Source organism: Myotis lucifugus, unplaced genomic scaffold (genome assembly GCF_000147115.1).
Source record: "Myotis lucifugus unplaced genomic scaffold, Myoluc2.0 scaffold_1433, whole genome shotgun sequence".
Lineage (NCBI taxonomy): Eukaryota > Metazoa > Chordata > Mammalia > Chiroptera > Vespertilionidae > Myotis > Myotis lucifugus.
Genome location: NW_005872481.1, coordinates 1 through 22532, shown reverse-complemented (window position 1 = coordinate 22532; position 22532 = coordinate 1). Strand labels below are relative to the sequence as shown.

Genomic DNA, 22532 nt, shown 5'->3' with positions numbered 1-22532 from the left:
CTGGAGACTGAGGGGCAGGAGGGTCCCCCAGGGGAGAAGGGTGTGCCCACTAATCCCGGCTCAGGGAAACCAGGTGTCAGCATTGGCGTCCCAGCTCCCCTGGGCATTCCTACCCCCTCTTCCTTTTCTCTCCAAACCAAGGACAAGGAGGGGAAGTCACCACAGCTGCCGATGTTCAGGGGCGTGCCTTACCGAGCTCCCCAGGCCTTTTCCCTGTCCAAGTCTCCAAGTCTGGGCTTCTGATTTTCTTTTTTTACTTTTAATTTTGGAAACTTTTGAATATATGGACGTGTACAGAATAGTATAGTGAAAACCCCGTGTTCCCATCACCTGCAGCAGCATTACCAATCCTCTGCCATTCTCATGTCACCTTTACCTCTGACTCTCCATATACCTTTTTAAAGGTAAAATTGATGTACCTTAAATGCATAAATCTTAACTTTGCATGTTTTCAAAATCAGGGCTTTGTGTGCATGTAAGTCAGCCAACTTCAGCTGAGCTCCAGCCAGGCAGATCCCTGATTGCAATGGCCCCAGCAGGTGCAGTGGGACCCAGAGCCTGGGGAAAGTGAGATGTACAGAGAACTCCAAGGTGTGGGGGGGGAGGGGAGAGATGCGCTAAAGAGAGGCTCTCCCACACTTGGAGCAGCGCAGGAGGGAGCTGTCCACTTTCTGTGCTTGTGAGTTATACCTGCTGAGGTCTTCCCTTGCCTCTGCCTCAGCAAATGATAGGCAAAGGCTGGGGTTTCCCTAGGAGCAGGTGAGGTGCAGGGATTTGGCATCACAGGGACCAGGGAGGGTGCTGAGCCTGCAGAGCCTGTGGAGGGCGCCTGCTGCTGCATGAACTTGGGGGTGATGACGTTCATTTAAACACTCACCCAGTGCTTCCTGTGGACTCTCTCCAGAGCCTTCCACCCCTTTCTCCACCCAGATTCCCTTCCTTTGGGGGTGCCGGGACGTCTGCTCCTATCAGACTCTCGTTTCTTCCCGCCAGAATGAGTATCTTCTGCCTCTTAGCATCTCCTTCTCTGCCTCCTCCGCACCCATCCTGTGTTCACGACATGCTTAGTGAGCACCCACTGGGCGCCTGGTGCTGTCTAACATGGTGGGAATGCACCCAGCTGACTACTGATGGGAGCCTCCCGTGGTGCCCACCCCGCACCAGGTGCTGCGGGCCTTACCCTCAATGCCCTATGATAACCGTGTGGATATATTCTTATGTCTGTTCACATAGGAAGGTTTGTGCAGGTGGCATTTGACTGCTCTGAGGGAGGAGTTCATTGTTCTGCCTATGACTCCTTGCTTGATGGACCTACTGTGTGACTCAATGGTTTTTGCTGGTTAGACAGATAGCTGGAGGCCCTTGGTGTGTCTGCAGCAAGGATGCAGGTTGGAGGTGGAGATGCCTGGAACACAGGCCGGGGGCTCTGTATTCATTTCACCTGACACGTGACTGGGACACTCACTCCTTCGTTCCCCTGGCGCACATGCACTGGGTGTCAAGCCTCCTACCCGGGATTCAGTGGGGATTAGGACTCTCAGTTTCTGCCCTGCAGGAGGGTGGTTACTAATGGTTGCGATATGCTTGATCCTGTGCTTTTCCAAGACACAACAGGGAAGCAGGAGGTGGGGACCCTAATGGTCCATAGCCCTGTTTGTCAAACCTGGATGAGAAAGATCACCGCCCTGAAAGCCCAGCAGAGCCATCATCCCCACCTTCCATTTCCCATGTCTGGGCAGCCTCCACTTGTGGCTAAAGGCCACAGGAAGGAAAGTTTGTCTTCCAACAGCTGCCCAGAAGGTATCTGAGTCTGCGTCTGAGTCTGCACAAGTTTTGGCTCCAGGCAGATGGTACAAATACAGCTGATATGGGATGGTGGGGGGTGGGATGGAGGTCTGAGGGCAGGGGCTGAAACCATGGAACCTGGTTGGTCTCTGTCAGTCTGTCTCTGGGTGTGGACACCTCAGGAAGGAGGTCTGGAAAGGCATTTGCCTGCCTGGGGAAGATTGAATGGTGATGACTCAGTCTCCACCTTGGACCTGGGAAGGCCCCTGAGTCACCTGAACAGTGAAGGTTCCTGCAGGAGGAGGAACAGCCTAGAGCTGGTCAGGGGCTCCCTCTTGTGCTCTGCTGCCCTCCAGAGAGGCTGTGCGGGACCCTCTGCAGACTGAGACAGGAAGGAAATAAAAGCCCAAACTGAGGGGGAGGCTGAGGGAGGGTGAGGGCAAGGGCTGGACTGGGGGTGCCTTGAGGAGCAGGGTGTGCAGCTGCCCATTATGGCTGCTTGGGCCTCACCAGGCAAGCCTCTGGCCCCCAAGCTGCCTGGCTCACCCAGGGCCCGGTGAGGGGCATCAGCTGTTATTGGCTGTGGAATTATGCTGTATGTGCAGTGGTTTCTTTGAGAAGGGTGTGGAGTCCAGAAAACAGTGGTTTTGTTCCCAGTGGGATGTAGGAGGGAGGCTGCTTTGACAGGGATGGAAGAGACCATGGAGACATGTCGAGTGGGAGCAGAGGGCTTGGCTTCTGGGCTGCAGGGGACCCCCCGAGCTGGCCCAGTGTCTATCCCTCTCTCTGTCCAGCCCCATCCCCTGTCCATCTCATTCTCCCTCAGCTTGCAGAGAGAAGCTGCTCACCAAGGCTTTGAGGTCTCCCTGGGTGCCCATTCCTAGTGGGTATGTTTCCCTTCAACAGCTACAAGGACCAGATCCAACATAAGGCGGCGCTGGATCAGCTGGGGATGCTCTTGACCACAGAGCAGGAGGCTCTGCAGCAGGAGCAGAGGACGAGCGCCATGGCTGCAGAGGAGAACCAGAGGCTGCAGCGAGAGCTGGACAGGTAACCGCCAGGCCCCCTGCAGGGCCTCTGCTGGGATGTCAGTCTGACCCACTCACTCAGCACCCGCTGAGCTGAGCTCAAGTGAGACCCCTGGTGATGGTGCATTTTTACCAACCCTGCCCTGGACGCAGCTGGTGGGTAACGAGGTAAAGGGGACTCCAGCTGGTGGCTGGAACGAATAACTTGGCAGCTGGGCTGGGGCATTGTCTAGGTTTGGACAACGTTCCCTCCCACAGTTATGATGCTGATGACTGTTGGGCAGGGGCACCTGCATCCTCTAACACCAGTGATCCCGTGAGGGAGAGAGGCTTGGTCCTCAGCATCCATGCATTCCCATTTGTGAATTCACCTCCTGGCTGAAATGTGCCGGTGACCCCCGAATCAGTGCCCGTGGCCTGTCATGGACGTGCCCAGAGTGGGAGATACTGGAGTCGCCTGATGTGCACATTTGCAGCTGAGGTTGAACAAGGCCTTTGACCCCAGCTGTGTTTCAGTTCTCACCAACCAGCGTCCTCTTCATGGGCCACTGAGTGCCATGGTGTTCTGTTTTCTGCGCTTCGGTGGCGATTTCGCCATTTGAAATGGTCCCAAAATGGAGTGCTGAAGTGCTGTCTAGTGTTCCCAAGTGCAATGCTGCACTTGGGCCTCATGGGGAATATTCGAGTGGCACACAAGGGTCATTTGGGCCCAGGTATGGTGCTGTTGGCTCTGAGTGTATTACACGAGGCGTCTTTACGTCTTAATGAGCTGACAAAATGTGACCAGAGACTCCCAGGAACCGGTGGGAATAGGTTCAGTACTCACTCATTCAGGGTTCGCGTGGTTGGGTAGAACATTATACTGTGAATCACGAGAATTGACTTAGCTATTGTTTTCCTTTAAGAAATCCACAGCAACAGAGGAGGAAACAGGCTCAGGGAGATTAAATAACTTGTTCAAGGTCAATGCTCCTAGTTCGTGACACAGGCAGGATTCGAATCCAAGTCTTGCCTCAACCCAGAGGCATGACCACATGAAGCCTTCCTTCCCACAGCCCTGATTTAACATGTGCTGTGGGGCTGTAAACTCAGCTGCCTGCAGTGGCCGGGCAGGTCCAGCAGGTGGGGAAGGAGAGTCAGCGATAGACCAGGCCCTGGTGGAGAATACACCCAGCTAGAGGCTGTCAGCTGGGAGGCAGGATGGACTGCCAGGTCTTCCTTCTTTATGCTTTCTTTTTTTTTTTTTTCTTTCCTGAGAAGAAGATATCTGAATGTTGATGGGTACCTTAAAATTTTGGAATGCTGATACACTAATTATTTTTTTGTTTTGTTTGTGTTTTTTATTAATCTGCTTTTTTGGGCGGGACAGAGGACTGGGAGGACCTGGAAACATATTTGAGGCCGGGGACCCTTAAATCTAACCTGCGAGTATTCATAGGTCTACAATGGAGAATCTTTGTATCTTGTTCTGTTTCTTCTTGATGTTATTTTATTTTTTTAGTTGACTTTATTGGAGAGACGTTAATTAATAAAACCATACACACTTTAAAATGAAAAAGAATAGAACAAAATAAGTAAATGTCAAAAAGTTTTTAAAAAGCTGTGTGGGCCAAACTTCACACACCTGTGTTCACATTGAGTCCATGAGCCTCTGGTCCTATGAGCTTTTTCGGTATAAATCTTCCCCAAGGAATCCCAGTTGGGTGATGATGATGATGATGATGACAATAATTTAAGTGGATTTAGGTAACACTCCAGAATCTTCTATTTTGTGTATCTCAGTAGTTGCAATTAGAAAGGGGCTTGGAATTGGGGAGAAGAGCTGGATATAGACATAGAGTCTTAGAGCAGAAATGTTCTGATTCAGTGTTTAAATGTTTGAATCAAAGAACCTTTTTTCCAAGTAGGCAGATGTGCCAAAGCCTCACGTAGAAAGGACTTTTATAGGGATGCTCTGTTGTAGTGTGTCGGAGCCTGCCTGTCCTTCTCCCCCAGTACGCAGTGGGGCACCTGGGGTAGCCTCCTAGAACCCCAATGAACACAGTTTGAAAACCGCTGATTTTGTTCAACCATTCATTAACACATGAAAAAAATTGAGGCCCAGAGAGGTTGCAGTTTTAATTAAGGTTGCACAACTGGGACAGAGCCTGTGAGTGCGCCTCAGCCCATGGCCTTGTGTTTCTCCAACCCCAGGGCCAATTTCCTGCACCAGCAGCTGAAGGGGGAGCAGGAGGAGCTGATGTCCCACACTAAAAAGCTTCAAACCTCCCTGAAGGACACCCAGCTGGAGGTGTATCGCTGGCAGGCCCAGTATGAGGGGCTGAAGGGGCAGCAGGAGGAGCTGAAGACCCACAGCAAGAAGCTTCAGAGCTCCCTGAATGATTTGCAGCTGGAGGTGAACCACTGGAAGGCCCGGTACGAGAAGCTGAAAGGGGAGCAAGAGGAGATGTACACAGTCACCAAGAAACTGCAGACCCAGGTCAATGAGCTGCTCACAGACAACAAGGAACTGCTCACAGACAACAAGGAGCTGCTCACAGACAACAAGGAGCTGCTCACAGACAACAAGGAGCTGCTCACAGACAACGAGAAGCTGCTCACAGACAATGAGGAGCTGCTCACAGACAACAAGGAGCTGCGTACAGACAACAAGGAGCTGCTCACAGACAACAAGGAGCTGTGCACAGACATCAAGGAGCTGCTCACAGACAACGAGGAGCTGCGCACAGACAATGAGGAGCTGCTCACAGACAACAAGGAGCTGCTCACAGACTACAAGGAGCTGCTCACAGACTACAAGGAGCTACAAATGTCCCTGAAGAACACACAGCGGGAAGTGAACCACTGGCAGGCCCGGTACGAGGAGCTGAAAGGGGAGCAAGAGGAGATGTACACAGTCACCAAGAAACTGCAGACCCAGGTCAATGAGCTGCTCACAGACAACAGGGAGCTGCTCACAGACAACAAAGCGCTGCGCACAGACAACGAGGAGCTGCGCACAGACAAGGAGGAGCTGCTCACAGACAACAAGGAGCTGCTCACCTACAATGAGGAGCTGCTCACAGACAACAAGGAGCTGCTCACAGACAACGAGGAGCTGCGCACGGACTACAAGGAGCTGCGCACAGACTACAAGGAGCTACAAATGTCCCTGAAGGACATGCAGTGTGAAGTGAACCACTGGCAGGCCCAGTACGAGGAGCTTAAAGGGGAGCAAGAGAAGATGTACACAGTCACCAAGGAGCTGCAGACCCACGTCAAGGAGCTGCTCACAGACAAAAAGGAGCTGCTCACAGACAACAAGGAGCTGTGCAGAGACTGCAAGGAGCTGCTCACAGACTACAAGGAGCTAAAAATGTCCCTGAAGGACACGCAGCGTGAAGTGAACCACTGGCAGGGCCAGTACGAGGGGCTGAAGGCTGAGCAAGAGGCGCTGTACGCCCACACCAAAGAGCTGCAGACCCACACCAAGGAGCTGCTCACAGAAAACCAGGAGCTGCAAACCACCCTGAAGGACACCCAGCAGGAGGTGAACCGCTGGCAGGGCCAGTATGAGGAGCTGAAGGGGGAGCAGGAGGAGCTGCAGATGCACAACAAGAAGCTGCAAACCTCCCTCAACGACACCCAGCTGGAGGTGAACTGCTGGCGGAACCAGTGCAACTGGCTGAGGGAGGAGCTCCAGAGCAGGGACATCTCGCTGACCGAGCTGGACAACCACTGCCAGGTGAGGCCTGGGCTGGAGGGCTCCAGGACCCTGGGTGGGCCTGCTCTCTGGGCTGACACCTTGAGCTTAACCAGGTGGGAATGGGTCCTCACTGGCATCTCTGCTCAAAGGGTGTGTGTGAATGTCACACAGAGGCAGAGAGGAAGCCAGAGGCAATTGACTGGGACGAACACGAGGACTGGCAGGGGTGTGCTACAGAACACCTTTCACCTGATCTTTGCTTTTTGCAGGGTCGGGGCAGTGCATGGAAGCTTCCAAATACCGTTTTATCTCCATCCTCTTGGCTGAGCACTCTGCTCTCTGTGTCATCTCATTTAATTCTCGCAATGATCTTGTGAGCTGGGGTTCCCATCCTTGTCCCTCTGAAGTAGCGGGTTGGAACCCCGTTTGTCTGAAGCCAAAGCTTGGGACTTCCTGCTACACCAAACGTGATGATATTCTAGAGCAGGAGCTGGCCAGCCTCAGCCCAAAATTCAGGTCCAGCTTCACACCTGTTTGTGTACGGCTGTGAACCAAGAATAGCTTTCACAGTTTTGAATGGTTGGGGAAAATCAAAAGTAGGATAATATTTGGGGGCAAGTGAAAGTGACATGAAATGTAAATGTTGGCGTCACGAGTAAAGATTTTTGGTTTGTTTTTTTTAAACAGCCACACCCATGCTTTCCTGCTGTAATAAGTGTTGAACAGTTGCAACAGAAACCACTGTCGGCCTGGAAAGCCTAACATAATTAGTAGATCAGGAATTACACCGGTGATTTCTTGGTGAATGGGACACTCAACCTACTGAGCCACACACACCGGGCAGCTTATTAATGAGATACTTTACATTATTTTTAATTGTTATTAAGTCCTCAGAACCTATTATATATTTTGCACTTATACCTCAGCTCAGACTGGCTGTATTTTCAGTGCTCAGCAGCCACATGTGGCCAGTGGCTGCCTGATTGAATGGTGCAGTGGCAGAAGTCTTGGCCATCCCCATAGCACTGGCCGTATTGGTCATGCCAGCTGACGTAGATAATACCAAAATGAACATCTTTGTGCATGTGACCTTTTTCTCCTTTTGGAAGTAAATTCCCAGCAGTGGAATCACGGGAGCGTGTGGTGTTTGAGACATTGTCCATCTGTGTTTTAGCTGCTCTCCCACCTCAAGGCCAACTTGGAGGGAGAAAACCGTCACCTGCAGAGCCAAATCCAAAGCTTGACAGAGAAGAACCAGAGGCTTCACCAGGAGGACGTGGAGAACAACTACCAGCACCAGGAGGAGCAGCGGCAGTACGTGTGAGGGGTGTGGGCTGACGGATGCCCATCAACAGAGGGGTCGTGGCTTCCAGCTTCATGACTAGACCGCGCCATTCTGGGCAGCAGAAAACCCCCTGGGCGCATTGGTGTCCCAGGCAAAAGGACAGACCATCTTACCAGCACATACTTCTCTCGTTATCCCGGGAATGGTTCCAGATTTCTGCAAATAAGGGTGGTTGGCTTTGTTGGCTTTTCAGAGACACTTCCCCCTGCCAGGCGCTTCTTAATCTGCTTTTGGAATCCAGTTCACTTTGAAAAGTACAATAGTGATAAAGAGAAGTTCCTAGGGAAGGACTTCAGATCACAGGCTGAGCCCTTTCTGTGCCGGTTTTTCCCTTAATGGGTTGCAGAGTGGGTTGTTGGTGCACAGTGGCTGTCCTCCCTCTGCCCACATTGCCTTTGCCGACAGGCCTGGCTCTGCAAAGTGCACAGAACCAGTTACCTGGTCTCCAGGAACCAGTAGGGGTGATGGGATGTGAGCAGAGCTGTGTGCACACAGATGTGAGGAGCTGCATGGAGGTAGAAGGAAGCGTGGTGATGGGAGTTGGAGTTCTGCTGCTGACACGGGTGGGGAGAAGGCTAGCTAGTGTGTGTGTGTGTGGGGGGGGGATAGGGGCTGAACATGAAGGTGGGGCTTGGCATGGTGTGGGTGCAGGGAAGGTGCAGGGAGTGGCAGGAGGCAGCACTTAGCCGTGGAAGGCTGCCATGCCCGGCTAATGAGTCGGATTCACTGGGAAGTGGGTGATTAAGGGATGCTGGTGTACAGGGCCTAGGAAGCTGCCAGAAATGAGGGCAGGAGGAAGAGCCTTGGTGCTGGAAACCTTGTGGTTTGGAAGTCAAGTCATCTGAGATGCATCTTGTGGGTCCAGGGTGGTCTGCACCCCTCGGTTCTGTGCTGCTGGGACTGTCCTTCCTTGCGATCAGGAATGGCTGGCCTGTGTGGGACAGAGGGACATGGCCACAGTGACCACGGGGCACTGTCCCAGCTCCCTGGGGTGATGATGCTGCTTACTGTTCTCCCGGATTCGTATGCTCATCTACAGGCAACTCAACACCTACCAAGGATGGTTGACATGGGAAACTGTACTTTTGGGGTGGAAATGAGAGTTTGTAGCCTGAAGTGGGCTCTCTATAACGCAGCTGCTAAAAATTACCAGCAGAGGTTGGGCAGGTGCAAACTACAAGAGTGGGGCCTAGTACCCTGGGGATGATCTGATGACCGTTTTGCATTAGAAAGTGTCTGCAGGAGGCCAGGGAGTGGGCAGGCTTCCTGAGCCTGCTCTAAGCAGAGTCATCCCCAGCCCTGGGATAGCTGGGCCATGAGTTTGCGGGGCTGGGGGACGGCTGTGGGAACAGAATAACACAGACTAGAAGAACAGAGGCCGAGCCGAGGGTGCTGGGAGCAGAGCAGTTCCATGGCCAGGGACCCAGTGGTTTGCAAGCAATCACTTCTCACGGACGCTCACTTTGCCGTGAACTCACAGAAAAGCCCTTGTATTGGGGCATGGGGAGCTGGGCACCTTCTTGAATGAAGGAGCCTGAGCAGCTCTCTGGATGCCGAGGACTCATTTTCCAGCAGGGAAAGCAGGGGTCTGAGCTATCAAGGCCACATGGTTGAGGAGAAGCAGGAACTGGACAGGCGCTGGCAACCCAGTGGGGGGCGCTTTATAGCGAGCACTGCGTGCATGGCTCCTGGACCAGTGATGGCGAACCTTTAGAGCTCGGCGTGTCAGCATTTTGAAAAACCCTAACTTAACTCCGGTGCTGTGTCACATATAGAAATTTTTTGATATTTGCAAACATAGTAAAACAAAGACTTATATTTTTGATATTTATTTCACATATTTAAATGCCATTTAACAAAGAAAAATCAACCAAAAAAATGAGTTTGCGTGTCACCTCTGACATGCGTGTCATAGGTTCGCCGTCACTGTCCTAGACAGACAACAGGAAAGCATGCCATGCCATCAGTTTCAGGAAGGCCAGGCTCCCTCTCCCAGGAGCAGGGGTGCCCTCTGGCAGCCCAAGGTTTAAGAGGTGCCTCTCTGGTCCTTTCAGTGTTTTTAAAAATGTGAACTGACTTCCCACATTTAGGAATTAAGAGAATTTGCTTCAGAGCCGGGGAGTCTGGATCCTTCGGGAAAAACAGTCAGAAGCTCCGCCACATGGAGAGCGGCATTCGTTTGCAGGCCACGCATTAGGTCCCACGTGGTACCAAGCGCTCAGCCTCGCCGCAGACTCCACTCCTCTCTCAAGTCCTCCCAGGCTGTTTGCTCCTTATCTTCTCTGTCTGGCTCCCAAAAGGCTTTGAGTTTGCTTCACTAGAAGTGTTAGCAGAAGCCCAACATTGGAGTGGGTCCAGGTCGGAGCTCTGACTTTGCTAAACTGACCTTTTTAACCTGATGCCCACCTAAGTCACCAAGGACAGACCCCTCCCACCACTAAAGCTATCGTTGGTCTGCACCTGCAGGAGCTAGCCTAGTCCTGGGTCTGACCCGAGTGCCCAACGTCCTGAGCTGACCTGGCCAGACCCTCGGGGTTCCCAGCTGGAGTGTCAGATGGTTCGGGGTCGGGTCTCTCTCCTGAGGTGACCTGACCCTAGGTGTTCAGCCGTCTCCTCGATGTGTTAGGCTCCTGGACCCATGTCACATGCTTCCAACCCCATATTCCCAACTCAGGGGTCATGGTGGTCATGAGCACCTTGATGTCTGAGTCCCAGAAACACACTGGTTCCTGGGCCAGGTCCCAGGCGGGGTCATGAGTCAATTTATGTGTTTTTAAAAACAGACTGTTTTTCTCTCTCCTCTGTTAGAGACAAATTAAACCCCTTACAGAGACAAAATGAAAAACTGGAAGAAAAAAGCATGGCTCAGCACAAGTTCCATGATCCAGCGCCAAAGAAGTGAGTTGATTTAAGCGTCAGTAGCTTACACACAGGACAGAAAGCTTGCTTTTTCAAGAGTAGGGGAAGCAGTAGCATCTAGAGCAGTGGCCAGTTTGTTGGGCCTGTACCTTCTGCTCTATGGCAGCTGCTCCGTGTGCAGGTCCCTCCCAGCATGGAAAGAATTTGGAGTTTCTTTCAGTCCCACCCTCGGTACTCAGGGTTATCCTATAAGGCATGGTGAATGCCATCTGGCCAGGAGTCTGTTTAAGGGCAGAGTCTGTGCTTTTAGAGCCACTAAAGCAGGCATATCAGGCTTTGTCTCAAGTTTGCGGGACCTAGAATCATGTTTCTGTTTTGGGAAGGAAGCTTGGGGCAGACGCCTGGACAAGCACCCCTGTCTTCAAGCACAGGAAACTTTTGTTCTACCCTCCATTCCTCTGGGTTCACTGGACCCCCCAGAGCAGGTTCAGAAACACATTCCCTTCCCCAGAGAGCAGCAGCCCTGGTGGTGGGTCAGCACGGTCCCCGAGACTGCTGGCCTCCATCCAGCAGGGCTCCCCCTGGGCCCGGGCCTGAGCCCAGGAGCAGGGCCTTCCCAATGTCCTGTCCCAACCTTGAGGTCAAATCACATGGCCTCTCTGTAGAAACCACAGAATTTCAGAACCTCCACCTGACCCTTCTGTTGACAGGGAAATTGAGGCACCGATGAGGAAATTGAGTGGCTTGTGTAAGCACAGTGCTGTTTTGTGGCAGAGCCAGGACCAGAACCCAGCTGTGGTCCTTGTTACATTAGAATGCTTCATTTCCTGTTAGTTGCAATGAATTACCTTTTTCATTTATTTACTTATTTTTCCAATCCTCACCCGAGGATATTTTTCCCTTAGAGAGAGTAGTAGGGAGGGAGGAAGGGAAGGAGGAAGGGAGAGGGGCAGAGGGAGGGAGGGAGGGAAGGAAGGAGAGAGAGAGAGAGAGAGAGAGAGAGAGAGAGAGAGAGAGAGAGAGAGACATCTATGTGAGAGAGACACATCATTTGGTTTCCATCTGCATACACCTTGACCGGGGCCAGGGATCAAACCTGCAACCCAGGTATGTGCCCTTATTGGGAGATCAAACCCACCACCCATCAGTGCTCAGGCCAAAGCTTCAACCACCAGGCAAGACCACCCAGGGCTCACTGTTTTTCATTCAAACTGCCCACTCTCCTGCCCTCTTCCCCTCACCCCGATTCCTCAATGACGAGAATGGGCAGAGTATGCCAGCCAATTTCATGTATTGTTACACCTAGCAGAAAATGAGGAGGTCCCTGACTTTCTGAAAATGGCGTTTTGGTGGAATTTTGCCAACCAGCATGATTAGGTCAGCACAGCACCACTTCCAGCACTTGGCACAGTAATCAAGAGCCGAGAGCTGCGTTTGAAGTTCTGTTTTCCCGAGGGGCTAGTGTGGGTTCCTGCCATTATGAAGGCTTCTACCACCCCTGGGTCTGTGCAAATTAACTGCACATTGTGTGCCACCTCCTGAGCCCCACTTGGGATGATCGTGATGATGGCAAAGAGCACCCTCATTCTGAACCAGATTAAGCGCCACCTTCTCAGGCTGGTGATTGAAATCCCAGCTCGAGTAGGGCACCCAGACACCTGCTGGAGGGGCAGTGAGGGTTGGCTGTGTCCTAAAAACCTACTTCTTACAGGAAAAAGCACTGGATTGGAGCCAAAGCCTTAGTCAAACTCATCAAACTAAAGAAAGGGGGTTCCAGAGAACGACCAAAGTCAACCCCAGAGAGGCCTCCCTGGCCACTGGGGTCCTCAGACCAGGCCTCGCCCAGTACTTCTCAGCCTCTTCAATCACAGCTGGAGCTCCTCGAGGCCACCCCATGCTGCTCAAAGGGGACAGAAGAGCAAGACACCTGCAGGGGGCTCCGGGGAAAAGGTAGGAAGGGCTTACCTGGCTGCAGGCGGGAAGTAAAGGGGAGCATCTCAGGTGTCCCTCAGGGATGGGAGAACCAAGGAGACTGCATGCTAGGTGTGTACACGTGTGTGTGTGTGTGTGTGTGTGTGCACGCGCACATGTGTGTGTAGGAGCCTGAAGGGGGCATACTCCATACACCACATCTGTCTCCTTTGGTATGTGAACACCCAAGTAGGAAATATAAACCCCCGTCAGTGTGGCTGCACTTTCTCCCAGAACAATTCAGGTCCTTTAGCATGAGGAGCCTCACAAATCATGGACACTGTGGTAGGGACTCGAATATCCAGAGCTGATATCCACACAGTTACCGCAGAGACAAGCTCCACAGCCAATGTTCCCCCCAGGCCTACAATAGGCCACTTCTGTAGGGAGATCCGCGGTGCATTTAACACGTGAGGGACAGCTGCCAGGTCTTCAGCGAGGCCTCCTGTGGCTCTGATCTTCCTGTCACTTTGACAAGCGGGTCTGGTTTTCTTCTCTGACCTGATCTGGCCTTGAGCCCTGCCACCATGGGGAGCACTGCACCTCATCATTCAGGGTTGTCATGTGGAATTGCCAGAGCTTTTGAAGTGGATTTCTAGTTGCATGTGCTGTACGTATTTCATCGAATCTAAGAGGCTGTCAGACAAGGGTGCTCACATAAGAAGAAGATAAATGGGTTGTGGCAGTGACGATTTTGTCACAGTTGCCAGCTGGCCACAGTGACTGTGAGATAGGCTCAAAGCTGCATCCTATTTCAGAGATGATAAGGTTTGGGAAAGGGGGAAAGTGCATCTTACTTGCCTTAAACATGACTAAGTTTTCAATTTACTGTTAAATATCATGTTCTACATGACTTACCTAAAAACCTGCCAAACGTGCACCCTGAGAATTTCAAATTTATGAAGGACACCAGGACTTCCTGAAGACCAACCCAGGCCTGAGACTCATGCCCTCTCAGGGGCAGCTGTGGCAGCACCAGGGCCCATGACAAGCCGCCTCTTGAGTGTGACCTCTACACATGCCTTTCTGGATGACATTCACCACTTCAGGACCTGGTGTGTCCCTCAAAACTCAAAAAACACAATGTGTACATGCACCCATACTAGTGTTTGGGGACTAATGCTTGCATTCCAAGTCTTTACAGGAGGTGAATTAGGTAAAACCCTCACATGCAGGGAAATGATAATAAACTTATTAATATTTATCTAGAGGTCTCTGTTGCCTCTGGTTTACATACAGGATACAGAATTTTTTTACACTCACACCTTCCCTTCTGTTATTGTCTCAGTTGACTTAATTAACTGATAATCAGCCTAATTACTTAGCAAAACTTTCAGAGAAAAGCTGCTTGACTGCCCAGGCTGGTTTTTCTCAGTGGTTAGAGCATCATCTCTCATATCAGAGAGTCCAGGGTTTGATTCTGGTCAAGGGCAAATACCTGGGTTGCAGGCTCAATGCCTGGCCCGGTCGAGGTTTGTGCGTGGCACCCAATCAATGTCTCTCTCACATAGATATTTTTCTCTCTGACTCTGCACCTCCCTTCCACTCTCTCTGAAAAAAATAACCTCAGGTGAGGATTAAAAAAACAACAACAAAAAATAGGAGAAGTAAGATGGCTGCAGACAGAACTGCAGGCTGCGAGATAGTGTGAGAGTGAGAGAACAAAAGGAGAGTGCATGGATGTGTAGGGAGTGTCAGCATTTGTGAGCGAGGGACAGCTATACTCCAAGGGACTGTTGTGGACTGGCGGACTGGCCACCCATGATTGGGCAGACTCTACTGCAGCTGAAATCACTTCTGGAGTAGCTGGCTCTCCGCAGAGGTCACGTCATCTTTAAGGGGAGATGGCTGTGATCAGAGACTGACTGTGATCAGAACCCCAGCCTTACCTTCAACTGGGGAGATCTCGGATGCCTCCTAGGACCTTAAAACCAAGACGTCCAGAGACCAGTTATCTCAGCTGCAAATCTAGGAATGGAAGAACTCCAACCTCTCTGACCAGGAGCACCTGGCAGGTCTTCTCAGGGGGAGACAAATGCGCGAACTCACGGACAAGCACTGTGCCTTCTCACAGAGCAGAAGGAACAGCTGAATCAAAGAGCACTCACCCAGAACTGGCAAAGAAATACAGCTGGCATTGCCTAAAGAAATTCAGCACAGGAGACAGAGAGCTACATAACCAGAAACCCTGAGAGGAGAGATCAGGGGAGACAAAGAAACAGCCCGCATACAAAAGAAAGGAGGAATCACCAGAAAAGGAAGGAAAGGAAATGGAGGCAAGCAATATGACAGAGAAAGCATTCAGAGAAGTGGTCATGAGGTCACTGAAAAGGATGGAAGACACATTCAATAATATGCGTAGAAACCAAGAAGAAATGAAGAAGAAATGAAACAATGACATCACTGCAATAAAGAACTCAATAGAAACATCAACAGTAGACTAGAAGAAGCAGAGGACCACATCAGTGAGCTAGAAGACAAGGTAGGAAAAATACACAAGAGCAGCATCTAGAAAAGAAACTTAAAAAACAGGACGAGAGCCTAAGGGAACTTTGGGACAACATGAAATGAAACCACATCCGCATAATAGGGGTGCCAGAAGAAGAGGAAACTGAACAAGGAATAGAAAATCTGTTTGAAGAAATAATGACAGAAAACTTCCCTGATATCAGGAAGAAAAAGCTCATACGGTCCAAAAAGCTCACAGAGTCCCAAACAAGATGAACCCCAAAATATTGATAACAAGACACTTTATAATTAAATTGGCAAACACCAATTACAAAGTAAGAATCTTAAAGGCTGCCAGAGAGAGACAGAAAGTTACCTACAAAGGATCTGCCATCAGACTATTGACTGATTTCTCAACAGAAACACATCAGGCCAGAAGGGAATGGAATGAAATATACAATGTCATGCAAAGAAAGGGTCTGAATCCAAGAATACTGTATCCAGCAAGGCTATCGATTAAAATTGAGGGTGAAATCAAGATCTTCCCAGACAAAAAAGGACTAAGGGAGTTTATTACCCCCAAACCAACAATGCAAGAAATGCGAAAGGGTCTGCTATAAAAAGAAGAAATAGGAAGGGAAGAAGGAACACAGGCATAAAGAATAAAAATGGTGACAAACAGGTACCTATCAATAATCACTTTAAATGTAATTGGATCAAATGCCCCAAAAAAGACATAGAGGAGTTAAGTGGATAAGAAAACATGACCCATATATCTCCTGTCCACAGGAAACTCATCTTAGAACAAAGAACTCACACAGACTGATGGTGAAAGGTTGGAAAAAGGTTTTTCAGGCGAACGGAAATGAAAAAAATCTGGGGTAGCAATACTTATATCTGACAAATTAGATCTCAAAGTGAAGGCCATAACAAGAGATAAGGAAGGCCACCTCATAATACTAAAGGGAGCAATTCAACAAGAAGATATAACTCGGGTAAACAAATAGGCTCCCAATACAGGAGCACCCAAGTACATAACAAAAATTCTGGAGGCTATCAAGGGAGAGATTAACAGCAATACAGTCATAGTAGGGGACTTAATACCCCACTAACACCACTGGACAAATCCCCTAAACAAAAAGTCAGCAAAGAAACAGCAATCCTAAATGACTCACTAGATCAGATGGAATTGACATCTTCAGAACATTCCACCCCAAAGCCACAGAATATACATTCTTCTCAAGTGCACATGGGTCATTTTCAAAGATAGACCATGTACTGGGGGACAGGTAAAGTTTTTTTCAAATTCAAGAAGATAGAAATCATATTAAACATCTTCTCAGATCACAATGGCAAAAACTGGAAATCAATTACAATAAAAACAATAAAATTAAAACACCTGGAGGCTAAATAGCATACTTTTAAATAATGATTGGGTTACCAAAGAGATCAAAGAAGAAATAAAAAGCATCATGGCAACAAATGACAATGAAAACACAACCTCTTGAGATGGAAGTTCATAGCTTTGCAGGCCTATCTCAAAAAAAAAAAAACCAAGAAAAAATGGTAATAAATTGTCTAACCCTACAACTCAAAGAATTAGAAAGAGAGCAACAAGAAAATCCCAGTGTAAGCAGAAGGAAGGAAATAATAAAGATCAGCATGGAGATAAATGACATAAAGACCAAAAAAACAATAATAAAGGTCAGCAAAACCAAAAGCTGGTTCTTTGAAAGGAGAAACAAGATTGATGAACCTCTAGCCAGGCTCACCAAGAAGCAAAGAGAGAGGGCCCAAATAAAATTAGAAATGAAAGAGGCGATGTAACAACCAATCCCACAGAAATACAAAGGATAATGAAAAAGTACTATGAACAACTCTATTCCAATAAAGTGGACTACCTAGATGAAATAGACATATTCTTCGAAAAATACGAGCTCCCAAAACTCAATCAAGAAGAATAAAAAAAACCTGAATAGGCCGATGACTACCGAAGAAATTGAAGCAGTGAGCAAAAATCTTCCAGCAAACAAAAGCCCTGGTCAAGATGGCTTTACAAGGGACTTCTACCAAGCATTCAAAGAAGAACTTAAACCTACAGACTGTTTCAAAAAATTCAAGAGGAAGGCACACTTCCAAGCTCTTCCTATGAAGCCAGCATTACCCTAATTCCAAAACCTGATAAAGACACCACAAAAAAGAGAACTACAGGCCAATATCCTTGATGAACATAGATGCTAAAATCCTCAACAAAATTCTAGCAAATCGAATTGAGCATTACATTATAAAGATCATACACCACGACGAAGTTGGATTTATTCCGGGAATGCAAGGATGGTACAATATCTGCAAATCAAGAAATGTGATACATCACATAAACAAACCGAGAGACGAAAATCACATAATCTTATCAATCGATGCAGAAAATGCATTTGACAAAATCCAACACCCTTTCTTGATAAAGACTTTCAGCAAAGTGGGAATAGAGGGACCATGCCTCAACATAATAAAAGCCTTAAATGACACACCTGCAGCCAACATCAAAATCAATGGGCAAAAACTAAACTCGTTTCCCCGATAAACGGGAAGAAGACAGGGATGCCCACTCTCACCACTCCTGTTTGAAATAGTACTGGAAGTGCTAGCCATAGTGATCAGACAAGAAGAGGAAGTAAAAGGCATCCAATTGGAAAAGAAGAAGTAAAACTGTCCTTATTAGCAGATGACATGTTACTATACATAAAAAATCCCAAAGACTCCATTAAAAAACTACTGACCTAATAAGTGAATTTGGCAAAGTAGCAGGATATAAAGTTTACACCCAGGAATCTATGGCCTTTTTATACACTAATAATGAACTCACAGAAAGAGAAGTGAAAAAAACAATCCCATTTACCAGTGCACCAAAAAAATTAAGATACTTAGGAATAAACTTAACTGAGGACATAAAAGACCTGTACTTAGAAAACTACACAACATTGAAAAAAAAGAGATCGAGGAAGACATGAACAAATGGAAGAATATACCATGTTCTTGGATTGGTAGAATCAACATCATTAAAATGCCCATACTACCCAAAGCAATCTATAAATTCAATGCAATCCCCATTAAAATACCAATGGCATACTTCAATGATCTAGAACAAACTCTCCAAAAATTCATCTGGAATAAAAAGACCCCGAATAGCTGCAGCGATCTTGAGAGAGAACAATGTAGGAGGGATCCCAATACAAGATAGCAAGCTATACTACAAAACCACTGTTCTCAAAACTGCCTGGTACTGGCACCAGAACAAACATATAGAGAACAGAGAACCCAGAAATCAACACAAGTCAACACAAGCCAGTATGTTTGACAAAGGAGTCAAGAGCATACAATGGAGATAAGAGAGTCTCTTCAATAAATGGTTTTGGGGAAACTGGACAGATACTTGCAAAAAACAAGAAACTAGGCCACCAACTTACACCATACACAAAAATAAACTCAAAATGGATAAAGGACTTTAAGATAGGAAACCATAAAAATCTTAGAAGAAGAAATAGGCAGCAAAATAGCAGACACTTGTGGTAGCAATATCTTTACCGATACAGCTCCTAGGGCAATGGAAACTAAAGAGAAAATAAAAAATGGGACTATCAAAATAAAAAGCTTCTGCACAGCAAATAAACACAGAAAACTATCAATAGAACAACAAGAAAGCCCACTGCATGGGAGAACATGTTTGCCAATGTTATCACCGATAATGGTTTAATCTCCAACATCTACAGGGAACTCATACAACTTAACAAAAGGATGATAAATAATCCAATCAAAAGTGGACAAAGGACCTGAATAGACACTTTTCAGAAGGGGACATTCAGAAAGCCAAGAGACATATGAAAACATGTTCCAAGTCACTAATCAAATGAGAGATGCAAATCGAAATGACGATGAGGTACCATCTCACACCTGTCAGGCTGGCTATCATCAACAATTCAACAAACGACAAATGCTGGCGAGGATGTGGAGAAAAAGGAACCCTCTTGCACTGCTGGTGGGAATGCAGACTGGTGCAGCCAATGTAGAGAACAGTATGGAGTTTCCTCAACACGTTAAAAATGGAACCCCCATTTGATTCAGTGATCCCACTTCTAGGAATATATCCCAAGAAACCAGAAACACCAATCAGAAAGGATACATGTACCCCTATGTTCATAGCAGCACAATTTACCTTAGCTAAGATTTAGAAACAGCCTAAATTCCCATCAGCAGATGAATGGATTAGAAAACTGCAGTACATCTACACAAAGGAATACTATGCTGCTGTAAAAAAGGAGTTCTTTCCATTTGCAACAGTATGGATGGAAATGGAGAACATTATGCTAAGTGAAATAAGCCAGTCCATGAAAGAAAAAAACCACATGATCTCACTCATTTATGGATAATAAAGAACATTATAAACTGGTGAACAAAAATAGATGCAGAGGCAGAGCAGCATGGAACAGACTGTCAAACTACAGCGGGAAGGCTGGGGAGGGTTGGTGGGGGAGGTAAGGGATCAACCTAAGGACTTGTATGCATGAATATAAGCATAACCAATGGGCTCAAGATACCGGGGCTAGGGGAGGCCAGGGGAAGGTCAATGGGTAAAAAAGGAAGCATATGTACTACTCTTTGTAATACTTTAAGCCAGTGGTCGGCAAACTGCGGCTCTGCAGGCCGCAGCTCAAGAGCCACATGCTGCTCTTTGGCTCCTTGAGTGTGGCTCTTCCACAAAATACCAGCTCTTCCACAAAATACCGACTTCTGTGCATGGGCCACAAAGTCTCAATCGCACTGTACATGCATGCCCACACGTGGTGTTTTGTGGAAGAGCCACACTCGGGGTGGGGGGCAGGGAGCTGCGTGTGGCTCGTGAGCAGTGGTTTGCCGACCACGGCTTTAAGCAATAAAATAAAAATTAAAAAAAGAAACAACTGTTTTGATCCATGAATGAGCAGGTCAGTGGTAGATATTAGTAACGGCAGCCATGTAATGGGGGCTCTTTCTGGGCTCAGCACCCTTTAGCTAGTTTCACACTTTATGTCTCTCCTTTAGTTCCAACTGCCATGTGAGGCAGGTACGATTCCTATCCCATTTTCAGTGCTGGGAAAGTGAGGCTTGACAAGGATAAGCACTTGCCCAGAGAATAAGGGGTGGGGCTGGATCTGAACCCGGGTCTGACAGATTACGGAGCCTGAACTCTTAACCACTGTGAGCACTGCCTGCAGTTGAAGCTGCTTTGGTCCCTGAAGGTGCTGACCAATCCTGGGGCACCAGCATTGCATAGTGCAGTGATGGCGAACCTATGATACGCGAACTCATTTTTTGGTTGATTTTCTTTGTTAAATGGCATTTAAATATATAAAATAAATATCAAAAATATAAGTCTTTGTTTTACTATGGTTGCAAATATCAAAAAATTTCTAAATGTGACACGGCACCAGAGTTAAGTTAGGGTTTTTCAAAATGCTGACACACGGAGTTCAAAAGGTTCACCATCACTGGTAGTAGGTTCCTTCTCCTGTGGTGTGAGCTGTGGCCACCAGGTGGTGCTGTGGAGAGAGAAATAACAGTGGACCTGCTATGAACTTGAATCCTAAGTCAGAAATCAGGTAAGTCAGCTATGCTCATGTACATGACATGTTCAGGAACTTAGGCCAATTGTCTGCTCTGATAAGACTCCATAATTTAAAGGTCATGAAGTGTAGGCTTGCAGTAGAGGATGTGTAGGGATCTAAATGGGAATAATTCTTGATGTTGACAGTGTTTTGGTCTGAAAAAGAGGAATTTCAAACTCATCCTTCCATAAGAGGCTGTTTGAGATGCACAAGGACTATTAGTGAGCAGTTTAGGTGGACTGTCCCGTTGCAGCAGCCAGAAGCACACCAGGAAGTGTCCCAAGGTGTTTGAACAGGAGCAGGAGTTAGTTGTGTGTGAGCCAAGTTGCCAGGGAGCTTGTCATTAGGGCGGAGGAGTAAGAAAAACCGGGTCCTAAACTAGTAAACATTCTTATTTAATAGTTAACACATTGACATTGAAAAATAGTCTAAGGCAGCGGCTCCTAGAGCAATATTGAATGTTCCTCACGTGCTAAGTAAAGCCTGGCACAGGACGCCACTAAATTAATTAAGTGGGGTCAGAGCAGAATGGTTCACCGAGTCCTGATTCTGATTGTGCTGTGGGTATTGTTTCCAACTCTCCTGGGCAGGACAGGACTCTGATTTCCCAAGAACATTTAGCTAAGGCAGTCATTTGTTATTCATTTCATTTATTTGCTGTTTTGTTTTGTTTTTCCTTCCTCTCTTGGGTTATCCTGGGGATCACAATTTAGCAACTCGGCGCAAAAAGAGTCGCTTTTGCAGAAGTGGGAGCGAGGACAAGGCCAAGTCTCCATCATCCCGCCTGGCTTTCTATAAACGTCTGAGGTTCTGGACCTGCTCTGACATCAAACCTGCTTCTCTCTAGCCCCTCCCTTTCTCAGACGCTGGGGATTTCTAATCCATCAGTGTCTTCACAATGTACCTGCCTTCATGTCTGAAATTCAAAAAACAAACAGAAAAACAGTAGCTAAAGGCCAGATGACCCTCAGTGGACCCCTCCTCCTGACCCAAATTCCAAGCCAAGCTTAAAGCAGCCAACCTGGATTCTGACTTCAAAGGAGACCAGTTGTCTCGGCCTCTGGACCTGACTCCAGCGCAGCCCAGTGTTAGGGGAGCCTCAGGGCATCCACGCCAGGTCCCTGGGCCAGGGTGTCTGTGCTAAGTGAGGCCCCGGGCCCAGTGCCGCCCCCTCTCTCGCACCTGCAGGCTTGTAGACCTTGCCCCTGTGCAGCGCAGAACTCATCAGTGGTCGCTATGCTTCTGAAACTGTGCGGCCCCTGTCAAGTGAGTTTTTCTAAGACTCATTTTTGGGCAGCTAACTTTCAATCTGCTGCCCTTGTCTCCACCTTCTGAGTCAGAGCACAGAATCTTGGCTTTTGCAGAGCAGTCCCTTTTTAGATGTGTTCTGTGTTTTGAAGAATTGACTGCTCCACTCAGCATCTCAAATAATCGGATCGATGTTGCCCAGCCAGAGTTCAGCCCAAAGTGAGGTTTTCGGACCGTGCTGAGGTCCTCTGACGTCTTGGATGCTGCTGTGAGGGCAGCAGTGGACAGACAGGTCATCAGCTCACTGTCACCGTCAGCTGGGAACACTGGTCCACAGAAGCCTTTAGCTACTGCATTGTTTTCTGTCTTCAGCCATCCTCATACCATCTCCATGATTTTGCAAAGTCTATTTCACCTGAGTGATACTTACATACTTTCCCTTGAATTGACTTGCAGTTTCCACTTTATTTTAAAAGATTGTTCTTTCGTACTGTGAATGGAAAACCACATAAACCATATAAACA

General features: G+C 48.1%; 1 protein-coding gene across 1 annotated transcript in view; it reads left to right on the top strand.

Annotated features, from left to right (window-relative positions):
* LOC102438606 (protein Daple-like) overlaps positions 1–21607 on the top strand; it is a 44740-nt gene extending 23133 nt beyond the window's left edge. The window contains exons 14-22 of the mRNA XM_014449808.1: positions 2692–2835; positions 5007–5292; positions 5635–5809; positions 5900–6069; positions 6118–6537; positions 7673–7818; positions 10652–10741; positions 12414–12652; positions 21474–21607. Coding sequence (XP_014305294.1) covers positions 2692–2835; positions 5007–5292; positions 5635–5809; positions 5900–6069; positions 6118–6537; positions 7673–7818; positions 10652–10741; positions 12414–12652; positions 21474–21607 — 1804 coding nt within the window. The remainder of the gene's footprint in view (positions 1–2691; positions 2836–5006; positions 5293–5634; positions 5810–5899; positions 6070–6117; positions 6538–7672; positions 7819–10651; positions 10742–12413; positions 12653–21473) is intronic.
* Positions 21608–22532: the final 925 nt, after the last annotated feature.